General features: G+C 41.8%; 1 protein-coding gene across 1 annotated transcript in view; it reads left to right on the top strand.

Moving 5' to 3' along the window:
• Positions 1-10,141, top strand: part of MBOAT1 (membrane bound O-acyltransferase domain containing 1) — a 92,376-nt gene extending 82,235 nt beyond the window's left edge. The window contains exons 11-13 of the mRNA XM_001496844.6: positions 763-895; positions 3,371-3,522; positions 8,924-10,141. Of these exons, the coding sequence (XP_001496894.2) occupies positions 763-895; positions 3,371-3,522; positions 8,924-9,050 (412 nt within the window). The 3' untranslated portion in view covers positions 9,051-10,141. The remainder of the gene's footprint in view (positions 1-762; positions 896-3,370; positions 3,523-8,923) is intronic.
• Positions 10,142-13,275: the final 3,134 nt, after the last annotated feature.

Here is a 13,275-nt window from a genome sequence, read left to right as displayed (position 1 = left end):
CACGTAGTGGCTTCCTTACAGTGCCATTGGCAATTCATAGGCTGAATTTGGGAGAAAGCCCCCTATCGCTTTGTCTTAATAATCAACCAAGAAGCCAAAGATCTCCAGGGTATTTGTTGACAGTTTCTAAATCCTCACAATATCCTCACTCTTTAAGGCAAATGCATGGATTGAAATCTGATGGACACTGTGAGAACTGGAGAGGTCATATAACCAACACATAGATTTTGTGCTGGAGTCATTGCCAAGAGAGATGAAAAGTGTTGCAGCATTGATTAGTTAGATGGCATAGGGGCCAGGCTGGAAAGGTAAATTAATTTTGACTAAATGAAGATATCCATTTCTAAAGACCCTTATCCTGATTCCAAAACTTTTAGTGCCAAGGGCACTTATCCATAAGTATCCCTGGTAGATTAGGCCATTAGTGGAATAAGCTTCCACAAGGCAGGAGCTCGTGCTGGGTATAGAGTGACCACTCAGACTTTTATTAGGTATAGTATGATGGGGTCCAGATCATTTAGTTCTATGGAGGTTAAAAACTCATATTCATCTCCCCAAAGGATTGCCTATCTGGTAGTTTTCAAGAAAACTAGAGCTCAGGCTGCTTGGATTGCACTGCAAGTCCCTGAATGGGGTTAGGCAGGCATGCCATCAGTAATGGATCAAATGATTTCTGCATGGTCTGATCCAAAAAGATGCAGTGTAGCTAGACGTTTCTGGTATGTTTGACCTGTGGCTTGTTGCCCCTTCCTCTCTTCACAGAGTGTGCTATGAGCGGGTTCCATGGTACCCCACCATGCTAACCTTCATCCTGTCTGCCTTGTGGCACGGGGTCTACCCTGGATACTATTTTACCTTCTTAACTGGAACCCTTGTCACAATAGCAGCCAGAACGGTAAGCTTCCTTTGGTTGTAGGGTCTTTTCCTTAATAATCTGATGCCTTTGTGTTTGTTGTCTTTTAGTTCCCATCAGGAGTTGGGAAGGTGGGGGCGGGAGTGGTATTTTGAAAAATCAAACAAAAGTCTTCCCACTAGAGAAATACTTCAATATATGGGAACTTTGGGTCATAAAATGATTAGCCATTTTATTTTCTTAGTATTTACGGAGAGTGTTTGCAAAACAAAAGGAATTTTAGCACTAATGTTTAAGACCTTAAGAGATGAAGACATTTTTAGTCATTAGAGACGGTAAACAGTCTACTAATTACAGATGATGATGATTATTAATTAACGTAGGCTCCGTAGGACTTCATTTTGCTTATACTCCACTTACTTTCCCTTGTCATTATCCTAAGCCTAGAAATAATTCACAAAGTCTCTGAGCAGCCAGTAAAATTGCAGCCACAGGAACTGTGTTCTGTTAGAGATTGCTCTAACCTTTCATGCACGGTCTCAGGCCTGATCCAATTAATTTGTGTAAAATTCTTTGTGACTTTTATAAATTTGGTTCTCTAGGTTTTTGGGTAGCCTTCAGTTTGTCCTAGACTGTTTCTACTATGTGCTGGTTATAGAGCAGGATAATAGAGGAATAATAAAATATGCCTGTCCTCAAAGAATGAGATGGACACATATGTAGGTAATTGCAATTCAAAGAGCTCTGTCAAACAGAATTTTGTATTTGATTTAATTGCAATCTTTGATAAGGATTGTGGCCTTCCTTATTCAGGTACCAAGAATTTTTAATGACATATGTCAAACTGTATTTTGGATGTGAACTTAGGAGCTCCAGCCTATGTGTTGACCCATTCCTTAATTCATCTATTCTGTGAATATTTTATAAGTCCTACTATGTGCCAGTCAGTGTTCTTGGTTCTGGGCTACCGCAGTGAACAAGACAAGGGTCCCTCCCCACGGAATTCCTATTTTGGTTAGATGAGTGTTTGTTGGAATATGTGTGTGAACAAGATGGATAATTGATTACTATTCATGCTGATTAGCACACTTTTAAAATATGGTATATATTGTACATATACATGTACATATGGTATATATTGTACATATTTGTGCATAGAAAACAGGGAAGACATTTTTCTTTTCTCCCATTCGTATACCTACTTGGATTATAAAAGAAAACTAAAGCACAGATGGCCAGGAAAAACTAAAACAAAGGCTAGAATTTTGTTTGTTAATATATTCAGAGTATTATTCCGTAAAATGTCTTTAGTCTGGTGATCTCAGCTGGTATAAAAACATTGATTTATGTAAAACCTTTCTTTTGGGTGGCCTGGAGACATTTTCTGTAGATGAGTCAGGTAGGGCGTGGAGAGGAGAGAGTTGAAAGGAACAGTATTCCCATTTTTTTCTGAAAGGAGAATGAACTTGAAGAGTCATGAATTGTCTTAGGCCCAGGGAGTCACCTAATAAATTCTCAATCGTGCTTCCAGATACTGCTCAGGCTCCCCCCAGTGGATGGACTTCTGGCCTCTGTCTTAAGGAACTCAGGGCCAAGGAGAGGAATCCTAGGCTTACCAGGCAGCCATGGTACCAGGCATGAGCCTTTCCTGCTTTGGGGCTCACCTACCTATAAGCCAGCCATTGTTCCAGCTCTGCCTTTGGTACTTGGATCTGGAAATTAGGTCTTTTTTGGAGGCAAATCTAGTTACATGTGTCAAAAGACTGATAAATAAGTGTATCCTTTGACCCAGCACATTCTATTTCAAAGAGCTGCCTCAGTTTCCTTTTCTGTAAAATGGGAATAATGATGCTTACATGATAGGCTTGTTGGGAGAATTAACAGAGATATATATAGAACATTAGCACAGACTTGGCACACAGTAAGCACTCAGTAAAGGGTAGCTGCTCTTATTATTATCAATAGTAATATTATTTTATTATTATTATTCAAAGGTAATAATTAGGAAACAATGCAGAGTTTTAGCTACAAGGTTTACGTATCACAGAATTGTTTACAATAGCGGAGGATGGGAGTCAAGCTAACTTTTCCAAATTAACTTAAAATTATATTGGAGATTAATATTTACCAACATGGAAAAAAATTCATGATTTAGGACTTATTCATAAATGAAAAAACAGGCTAAAAATATATTGATGCCATTGGAAATATAAATATGGATATATATGAATAGAAAAAGTCTTGGAAGGATATGTGCCAAGTTTATAAACAGTGCTTTTCTCTGGGAGATGTTAAAGAAAAAATTTTTTTGCTTAGTTGTTCTTTGAACAGTTTTCTACAGTGGACTTGTACTGTTTTTTCTTATAATAAGAAAACCCATAATGGTATTTTAGTTGAAAATAGGCTATTGAAATTCCAACCGTCTGAGTTCCGTGTTCTTGAGGTATACCACCTGCATGCATGGAGTAAAAGTCATTATTTTTCACCCTCCCCACCTTTGCCTTCTTTGGCTTGCAGATGAGGAACAACTACAGACATTACTTCCTTTCTTCAAAAGCCCTGAAGCTTGTTTATGATGTGGTCACCTGGGCTGTCACTCAGCTGGCTGTCTCTTACACGGTCGCGCCCTTTGTTATGTTGGCTGTTGAACCAACCATCAGTTTATACAAGTAAGTTTCCGTTGTTCTCCATGGCTGTTTAGTAAACTTGTCTGTTTTCTCTGTTTAATTTAGGAGTTGGTAAATTCAGTCAACTAGTACTAAGCATTTCTAAATATGGCTTCACTGTGAAAATGTCCATAGAAAGCTTTAGGAAGAAATGGCCATCCCAGAGATACCAAGGTACAAATAGTGATATAGATGAGCAAAGGTGACGGGAGGCCCTTCAGCCATTCCTGAGATAATTAAGGAATGCTTATGGGAGTGAGTTTGTAGAAGATGTACCTGGATTACAAACCCAGAGGGTGAATTTTGCTGCCCTTGCCTCTCTTTCCTGGGGCTATGTCATGTTGGAGAGCATGGGGCATTCTGAGAGCAGGACAGAAATGGGCGGGAGCTGGATGGGCTGACTTGAGTGGTCTCCAGGAGAGCTCTGTGCTCTCCTGAAATGGCAATGCTGGTGGGTGCATGTGGGGATTTCTGCTATGAGTTGCACATAGTAGAGGGGAGTACGCAGCATTTAGGGTGGAGGAGATGGCAAGAGGCCTTTCGAGAAAGGATGTCAGCCCCTTTTATTCAAACACCAGTGCTCCAGCTGAACTGCAAACCTATTCTTGCTTGCTTTTACTGTTTCACTCTTATGTCAAATAAGTCTTATTTCTCCGCTATTGCAAACTGGCTGCGTGACCTCTGGCAAGTTATTAACCTCTTTTACCTGTGTTTTCTCAACTGTAAAATGAGGGTAAGGATAAAATCCACCTCAAAGCACCTCTGTTAGGATTAAATGAGGCAAATGTGCAAAGGGCTCAGCTGGTGCCTGGTGTAGTGTCTATACTCAGTAAATGCCAACTTGTATTATTTAGTGGTTTGCACAGGCTTTTGTAGATTAATTTTGGAAATAGCTATCATCAAAAAAGTGACTTACAAATAAACAGTGCAAACACCCCTTATTTGTAAGTTGAGGATTCCCTATAGTTGATACACCGGTCAGGAATGATCAAAGAAACTTTGAATATTCAATGTAGATGCCAGTGTTTCGCAGGTCATAGGAAAAGAAGGTCAACACTCATCAGTAAAGTCTATTTCTATAATACCAGTTAGATCATAGGAGTTATGTCAGGATAACATGGGAGTTGAGCTGGTTTATTAATATATAAATTTTCCTAGACCAGGCATGCCAGTATAGAGGGAAGAGAATTATAATGTTCAGCAAAAAAAGCCCTCAGTTCAGCTGCTACAGAAATAGAAGCACTTCGGCTCTATATAAGAACATGGAACCTGAGCACCCCTTCGCTGGGCTCCCTCTTCTGAGAGGCACCCTCCCCCCAAAAAAACCCGCACCTCTGGCTGTCAGCTGGGTTTACCTCCCCCATGCCCAGCCTTAGGGCAGCCCCACTTGCTCACAGCTCCATTTCCCTTCCCCTTGTCTCAGTGCCCTCCAGCCAGCATTTGCCCTTCATTGTCTGCCACCCGCTAAAGCAGCTGTTACCCGCATGAGCTGTCTGCCTGGGCTGACCAAGTTGTTGGCTTAGGTGCTAATTGTTTTTTGTTAGTGCTGTAGTTGCAAAGTCTCATAGGTTTTGAGTTGTCTGCTTCTGACATGATCCCTACCCTCCCATAAGCCTTCGTATTTTAAGCACGTGATATTGCCAAATGAGAGATTTTTCAGGAAGATATGCATCATATTATAGCAGAAATGCCTGTATTCACCTGAGTACCATTTAATACCTGCAGTGTGCTGGGCGCTGTTCTAGAAGCTGGGGATAGAGTGGAGCAAAATATAGAAATCATTCTTGCTCCCATGGAAAGCACAGTCTTCATGGAAGAGACAGGCAATAATTGGCAAATTTATAAACACACACTGAAATCGTACTCTGAGTCAATGGTCCAAAGATTTAAGGGAGCATGTAACAGGGATCAGACTCAGACTGGGCATCGAGGGTGGCTTTTGGGAGGTAGTGGCGTTTGAGTTAAGTCCTGGAGGCTGCATAGTGGGAGTGAAGCAGGCACAACGTGTGTGAGGGTGGTGGGCAGGTTGAGCACTGTGGGCTGTGCTCCAGACACAGGGAACAGCATAGAAAAGCCCCCTCATGACAGGAGGAAACTTTGTGCACTGAAGACCCGAGAAACATGAGTATGGGCAGAACATAGAATTAGGGTAGAAAGTGGTGAGCTGAAAAGAGAGAGTTGTTAGGTTTTGGTTTCCCTGTTTATCATTTGAGGATATGGAGGCTCAGAGATGGTGAGTAAATTAATAAAACTCACACAGCAAGTAAGTGCTAGACCTGAGTTTTAGACTCACAGTTCCTTTAACAGCAAGATCAATAGTACATTTACTAAAAATTTCTTTAGGAGAAGCAATTTGGGAAGAAAATGAACTCTTGGGGATCATAACTAAGCAATGATTTGTTTGGGATGACATGCTTTAACCAACTAAAGCATGCTACTGCTACACGTAGGCAGGGGTTCCAGGGGAAGAATCAAATAGTTACCAATCCAGATCATGCTTAAGTAGATTTCTTTCCAAAAACAATCTAGAATATTAAAACAAAAACACCTTTGTTTAGGGTGAAAGTGACATTTCTGTCAATTTTGTCAATGTCAGATGATTCAACCTAATGTGTTATGTCGTTATCAAAGTTGCTTTATATATGTAATTTAAATTCCTTATCTAGATCAGCTGTGTCCAAGAGATGTTTCTACAGTTATGGAAATGCCATCCCATGTGTGAGCCACCAGTACATGTGGCCATTGAGCATTTGAAACCTTGCTAGCGTGACTGAGGAACAGAAATTTCAATTTTATCTAATTTTAATTAATTTGAATGTTGGCAGCCACCTATTGCCAATGACTATCATAGATTGCATCTCAAAAAACAGTGTTTTCAGAATCTTTTAAGAGAATTACAGAATCTGGTAAAAGAAATTAAAATTGAATGGTGTTTTAGTGGAGGTGGGTCTGGTTGTATTCCAGATCTGTTCCTCACATGGGGCTAATTTCAGTCACTGGCAGTGAATGACAGTTGTATGCAAATCCATTTCTCAGTATAGTCTTCCCTGCTTAACATTTGCATTTCAGATGTGCTTCATTTTTATGTCTACTGTTTTCAATCTATAGTGACTTCAAATTTCAGCTTTGAATTTCTCAGTCTAATTTTTCCTTAAGTGGTAAAGGAGCCCCAAGTGAACACGTAAACGTTATGAAAGAACCTGTCTTAGTCAGCTCGCGCTGCTATGACTGAATACTATCAACTGGGTAGTCGATATTTATTTCTCACAGTGGTGGAGGCTGGGAAGTCCAAGCTGGTAGCAGATTTGGTTTCTGGTGAGAGCTCTCTTTCTGGCTTCAGAAGGCTGTCTTCTCACTGTGTCCTCACATGGCAGAGAGAGAGAGAGACAGACAGAGAGAGTGAGAAACATGGAGGGGGACAGGAAGAGAGAGACAGAGAGATGGGAGGAGAGAGAGATGGGGAGAGAGATGAGGAGGAGAGAGAGAGAGACACAGACAGGAAAAGTGACAGTGAGACTGAGAGAGAGAAGAAGAGAGAGAGAGAAAGAGAGAGAGAGGGGAGAAGAGAGAGAGAGAGACAGAGCTCGTGCACTCTGATTTCTCTTTCTCAATAGGCACTAATCCTATCATGGGGGCCCTACTCTCATAGCCTCATGTAAACCAATTACCTCCCAAAGGCTGCTCCTCCAAATACCATCACATTGGGAGTTAGGGCTTCATCAGATCGACTGGGTTGGGGGACACACATTCAGTCCAGAGCAGAACCTTTCTATGAAATCATTTTGAAAAGCAAACCCTCATACATTAATTTGTCTTTAACTAGATAACACTTTCTTAAACTCAATGTGTAAGAATGTTAGAACTGGTGTAGAAATTTGTGTAGGTAGCAGACTCCTTGAGAGTGGGAACTATGCCTGATTCATCTGTGTATCTGGAGTACTTAGTCCAGTCCTAGCATGCCCAATCATTGTTAGTTGAGTTTTTCCATAATAAAAAGATCAAATATTCCTTAAAATTTTAGAGAAATATAGAATGTCAGAATAAGTTACTAAACCTCCCTAGGGGACTGAAATTTTTTTCCTTGGCTTTTTCAAAATATTTTGTTTTCATCTAGCATAATTACTCCAGTGTAGACTTGGCCACGTACGAAGGAGGAAAGCAAAATGGTGCAAGAACAAAGTACATTTTAGATAAGCAGACTTTGAATGCTGGACTTGCCTGTGGCTGGGGTACGCCTGCAAAATCCCAGTTTACGCCTGTTGCGCCAGCGTGTTTGTGGAGTTCTTTTTCACTCTCAGTAATGTCCTGGTTTGGACAGTACATTCGATGGCCACTTGCCTGTGGCTCTTCACCCCTCTGCTGGTTAAAGTACCATTACTCCTGTGCTGGTCCTGTTTTCCATTCCTGAGAAAAGGGGGAGGGGCTTTGCCTTTCTGTGGATCCCAGTTTAAAGCTTTGTACATTCTAAGCAGTAAATGCTTATTGAAAGAATAAATGAGTGAAGCTCTGCTTCTGTTAGAGCTCTGGACTATTCTGTAGACATTTTCCAGGAGGCATTCCTCTTGCTAAAGGGTGGGCAAGTTTAGGGGATGTGTGAGTTACCTGCTTCTAAGGTAGCTGATCATATGATCACAGAAGCTGGGGAATGATCCGTAAACCAACTGTGGGTTTTTTCCCCCGCTTTTAACATTATTTTTCTTCATCTTCAAAAAGGACTGGAGAAAATATAAGTTCAACTTTTCCAAATGGTTATAGAACAGTTGTACAAATGCCAGCTCTTTTTAATTACTTGCACTTATTGATATACTCAGTATTTATTGAGAGTCTGCGTTGTACCCAATGTGCTGAATGCCACAGTTAGGCAATAAAAGGCCACAGACCTCAAAAGCAAAGCTTGTTTTTTATCAGTTTGGATGAAAGTTATTTTCAGAGGTATGGAGTAGGTTTTGAAAATCTGGATTCTTCTGGCTCCTAATACACACAAGAAGAACTCCTTACACTGAGCAGAGCATATTGGTTGCATTTGTGTTTAGGGAACAGAGTATAGGGTTTGAATTGGATCCTGGGCATTCTGACACTTTGAATATTGGGGGTTTCGGGCTGTTGTGGGGTTAATTCTCTCAGTCTGCATATAATGTCAGTGAGACAAATACTACACGCCTATCTGCAGACAGCTGGTTGGTTTGCCGTGGCCAGTTTTGTGGTTTTGGTCCATCCCTGGCCCACTCACCCAGCAAAGTTGTTCCCTGTGCAGTGGATCGAGGCAAGCCTGAGTACAAACGCGTCCACTCCTGCCGAAAGCACTGCCTTCACTCGCCAGACTGCAGATGGTGCGGTCATGTTCGTGGGATGGTTCCCATTTGTATCCTTGTTTGAAATACTTTTTGTCTGTTTTTCTTCCTAGGTCCATGTACTTTTATTTACATATCATAAGTCTCCTGATAATATTATTTCTGCCAATCAAACCACAAGCTCATATTCAGAAGCAGCCACAGACTCTGAACTCTGTTAATGAGAAAAAAAAAGATTAATACCTCCAAGAAAAGCTGAACGAGGGGAACTGCAAAACGTTGGAAAGATGAAATGAAAAGGCTCAAGGTTCTCCAGTGACTTAGAGGCAACGTGGACATGCATCTTTTTTTGTTTTTTAAGTGCAGGGAATATTTTTATAAAGCCTTTTTGTACCAGTAAATCAGCCATGTCCAGTTGATTTAATATTTTATAGGACACTTAAGTGGTGTGGAGAATGTAGCAGAGCTGCAGAGACAGTCCGTCCTGCGCTGCTGGGTCCGTGTTTTTCTGGCATGATTTCCAGCCACTGAAATCTGGATGTTGGAACCCAGGCTCCGGAAGTTAGAAGGTGAAGCTGAGATGACTTGTCTTCCAGAACATACCCAGAAATGGTTGTTCCTCCAGAAGCCCCAAATCCTTTGACTTGCGACATTGCTGTTTTCGAATAACTACACTCAGAAGACCGTGGAGTGAGGTTTTCAGGGTACCGAAGACTCTACGAGCCAGGAGGACCAACCGTGAACACTTGAACGGACTGGAAGGCAGACAGGCCCTAAAGTAGGCTGCGTTATTTTCCCGGGATGTAACTCTCCCCTTTTTTCTTCTGAACTGAGCCAAAATTGGAAATAAGAAAGTCTCCTGTCCCCACACCAGGAATCTAGGTGGGGCCACTGCTTCCAAATGTCTTCCACTTCACACGCGCCTTCTGCTGGGAAAACACGCAAGTGTTACCCCATCACAGGCAGCGAAATGTCTTTTAAAGAAATAATTTTTTAAAAAAGTAATTTAAAGTTAAATTGAAGTTTATGAAAAGCAGCAGCTATTTCTCTTTTCTCCCCCATTACACAGAGGTGTTCACAATCATGATGTACACACGGGCTGGTTTTCATTTTCCCGATTTCATAGCTGATTAAATCTGACTTGTTTTAGTTGACTCATCATATTGGAAAGCAGAAATTGAAAGATGGTTTACTTTTCAATCTTTGTTATGAATGTGCTGTGGCTCCTTCTGGGGACTTCTATTGAGTAGGATTCTCTGTGGGGAAGGGAAATGTGGCATTAACTATTGTGGAAAATAATAATAATGATAATAATAAAATATATCCTATAATGGTGTGCCCGCTATCAAATGCCTTGGGAAGAGAGAATTTTTTCAAATCAGATGGTAAAAGAATTAGTTTCTTAATGAATGAATACTGTGTTTGTATATAAAGCAAATATTTCTGAACAGAAGAATTGCTTTTTTTTTGTGCCAGTAGAGACTTGCCATTTTGAAGCACCTGTGTGTTTTTGTGTGTGTTTTAACAAACGTGCACAAGCTTAAGGTTTTACTTGTTGGAAATTGGAGCATTATAACATGTTCAGTTTGTCCTCTATGCAAGGGACTCAGACGGTTTGGTTTTGGGTTGGATTTCTAGCCTTTATTCTCAACTTTTCAGGCAGGACTTAATCCCCTTTTACAGATGAAGAAACAGGATCAGGAGATGTTTGCCAACTGCCCCATGGTCACAGTTCTTGGTAAAGCAGAGATCTGAATCCACGGCAGTTCCAAGAAAGCCGTTGGCCATGCGTCTTTCCATGAGGTGTCCTGGTGGTGCCTTTCTTAGGAAGTGAAGTGTGAAATGATGTGCTTGTCCCATAAACTGGTGCTGGGCAGAGAACTAGAACCTGAACTCTGGTTCTTAAGTGAGATAATGGAAGTTAGGACATAGCACATTTGAGACAGTGTATGAGGTTCACCCCAACTTAACCAGGATATCTTGAGGCAACCTATTTTGCTGTCCCAGGAGGAATATTAGATAGTGGGGAGAAGGGAGGGGATGTAGGTGCCTGAAACCTGTCAGAGTCTGTCTCCAACGGAATATTTTGAGGTGTAAGATCAAAAACAATGCACATCTTGCATACCAGCAAAAATGCTATATATCACCAGTGCATGAAGTGTGTGGAATAATCCATATTACAATGCAATCTTTGAATTTGCAATATGATTTATGGCCGTGTTTCACTGTGTTGCAGTATCTTTAGTTCTGAGAGAACTTCAGTAGCGAGAGGAGAGGTGATCACTAGGGTGACCAGCAGTCTTGCTTTGCTAGAGACTCTGATGACCCCTCAACTTCTGGGCAAACTGGGACCACTGGTCCCCCTAGTGACGGCCCAGAATCAATGACTCGTCATGGAATGGAGTGGAAGTCAAGCCCCTGGAATCTGGGCTTTGTAGATGCCATATGTCAGGCAGTGCTGGGTCCTTGGGCACATTTTTCTTCTTGTGAGGCTTTTTTTCAGTACTAAAAGGAGAACACTTAGAAGACTGACTGGTACCTTTTTTCCCCTGAGAACTATTTACCCATAGAAAAAAATTTCAATGTAGGGCCAAAGTTTAGACAGAAGGTTGGGACTGTTTCTATTGCTTTCGAGTTCCAAGTTGTCCTAAATATAATATGCATTTAATAATTATGTATTGGGTTGATCAGCTTTCAGTTTAAAATAAATACATTTATGGTTTTGTTTTTGAAAAGGCCAAATCTAAAATAGTCTATTTTAGTGCTTTGTATATTTTAGTTGTGGGTCCTTCTAGTTGTGGCATGTGGGACGCTGCCTCAGCATGGCCTGACGAGCGGTGCCGTGTCCGCGCCCAAGATCCAAACCAGTGAAACCCTGGGCCACTGAAGCGGAGCGCATGAACTTAACCACTCAGCTGTGGGGCCGGCTCCTCTTTCACTTTTTAAGGTAACTGTAAGGAACCGGAACATTATTCAGTAGTTGCAAAAAGCAATAAATAATTCAGTCTGAGATTTTGACTGACTAGTGGAGAAAAAGGCTGAAACTGGGAGGAAAAAAGGGGAGTTTGTGGGTGGTCACCAGAGCTGGGGTGGGTGTGCCCTCCGTTACTGTGCGGGCTCTGGGCGGGGAGCTGATGGCCTTGCTGGGCAGTTCTTCTCCCAGGCTGCACAGTAGACCACCTAGGACGTGTTTTAAAAAGTGATCGATGCCCACCCCCTCGAGGGAACACATCTTGTTTCTCTTCTTGTCTCCAGCTCTTGGCATAGTGCCTGGCATATAATGAAAATTCAGTGTGTGTTGAATGAATGAAGGATTGAATGAATTAATTCAATGTGTTGTTCCACCTGACAGTTTTGATGGAGTCGCTTTTGCACTGGGAAACATCTTTTCTGCTTTTCAGAATTAGTTCTTGAAATAAAGGCTCGTGTTTTCAAGGGATTTTGAAAGCATGTTATGTGAAATAACCACTCATGCAGTCAGTTTACATAGGCTGAAAGTCCCTGGTCTGTCCATCCATTAATTAATGCATTCACTTATTTATCAAATGTTGTCATGTCTAGTATGGGCCTGGTGCTGTGTTAGGTACTGCAGGTAAAAGATGCTGAAGATGCATTCTCTGCCTTTGAGGAGCTTGCAGTGCGACCAGAAAGACACGGTCCAGAGCGTGTGCTGTGGGAGCGCCCAGGAGAAGCCCAGCATTCAGAATTATACCATATCTTTGTTTTCCTGTAAGTTTGGAGCCACCTTATTTCACGGTGCCTGAAGGTTCCCCAGGACAGCAACATCACTGCTTTCCAGCCTCATGTCCAGGATCTATGTCTGGTCCTTTAGAGTTAAACTTGCCCTTGTCCTGAAATTGGATGTTGACCGTGCAACATTATCAGCACCAGTTAACGTAGTAGCCACCCAAAGGAACAGGCCGTACTTCTAAAAGGTTGCCCATAGAGGTAGTGGGGTGGCTAGTCCTCCTCTGGAAGAATCTTTAGTGCAGGTTCTAGGTTCATTGAATGACTTCATGAGGCCTAGGAGGAAAAGTATTTGCAGAGAGAAGGCGCATCCCATGTGAGCTTTGTCTAACTCCCTAAACTATGTAAGGCTACCTACCAGAGGTTAAGACGACCAAAACTCAGTTCTTAACAGTTCCTGTCACATGCATTACCTAACACAGTTCCATGAGTTTGGTATTTTTATCCTCTTTTTGCAAGTGTAGAAGCCAAAGCTCAGAGACTTTAACTAACTTGTCCAAGGCCACCCAGCTAGTTAGTGGAGGAGCTGGGGTTTGAATCCTGGTCTGGCTAACTCCAAAATCCATCTCACCCCCCAGTGCAGAAGCACTTTTGTTTTCAGAGAGAGAAAATTTTAAAGCTGAAAGTAACACTACAGCTCACCTGGTCCAGTGGATTCCAAATGCACACTGGTGGCCCTGTCACTTGGGGAGCTTATGAAATATGCAGGGAGTAGGGA

This window comes from Equus caballus, chromosome 20, assembly GCF_041296265.1.
Source record: "Equus caballus isolate H_3958 breed thoroughbred chromosome 20, TB-T2T, whole genome shotgun sequence".
Lineage (NCBI taxonomy): Eukaryota > Metazoa > Chordata > Mammalia > Perissodactyla > Equidae > Equus > Equus caballus.
Note: the sequence above shows the minus strand (reverse complement) of the source record. Positions and strands in the feature narration are given on the sequence as shown.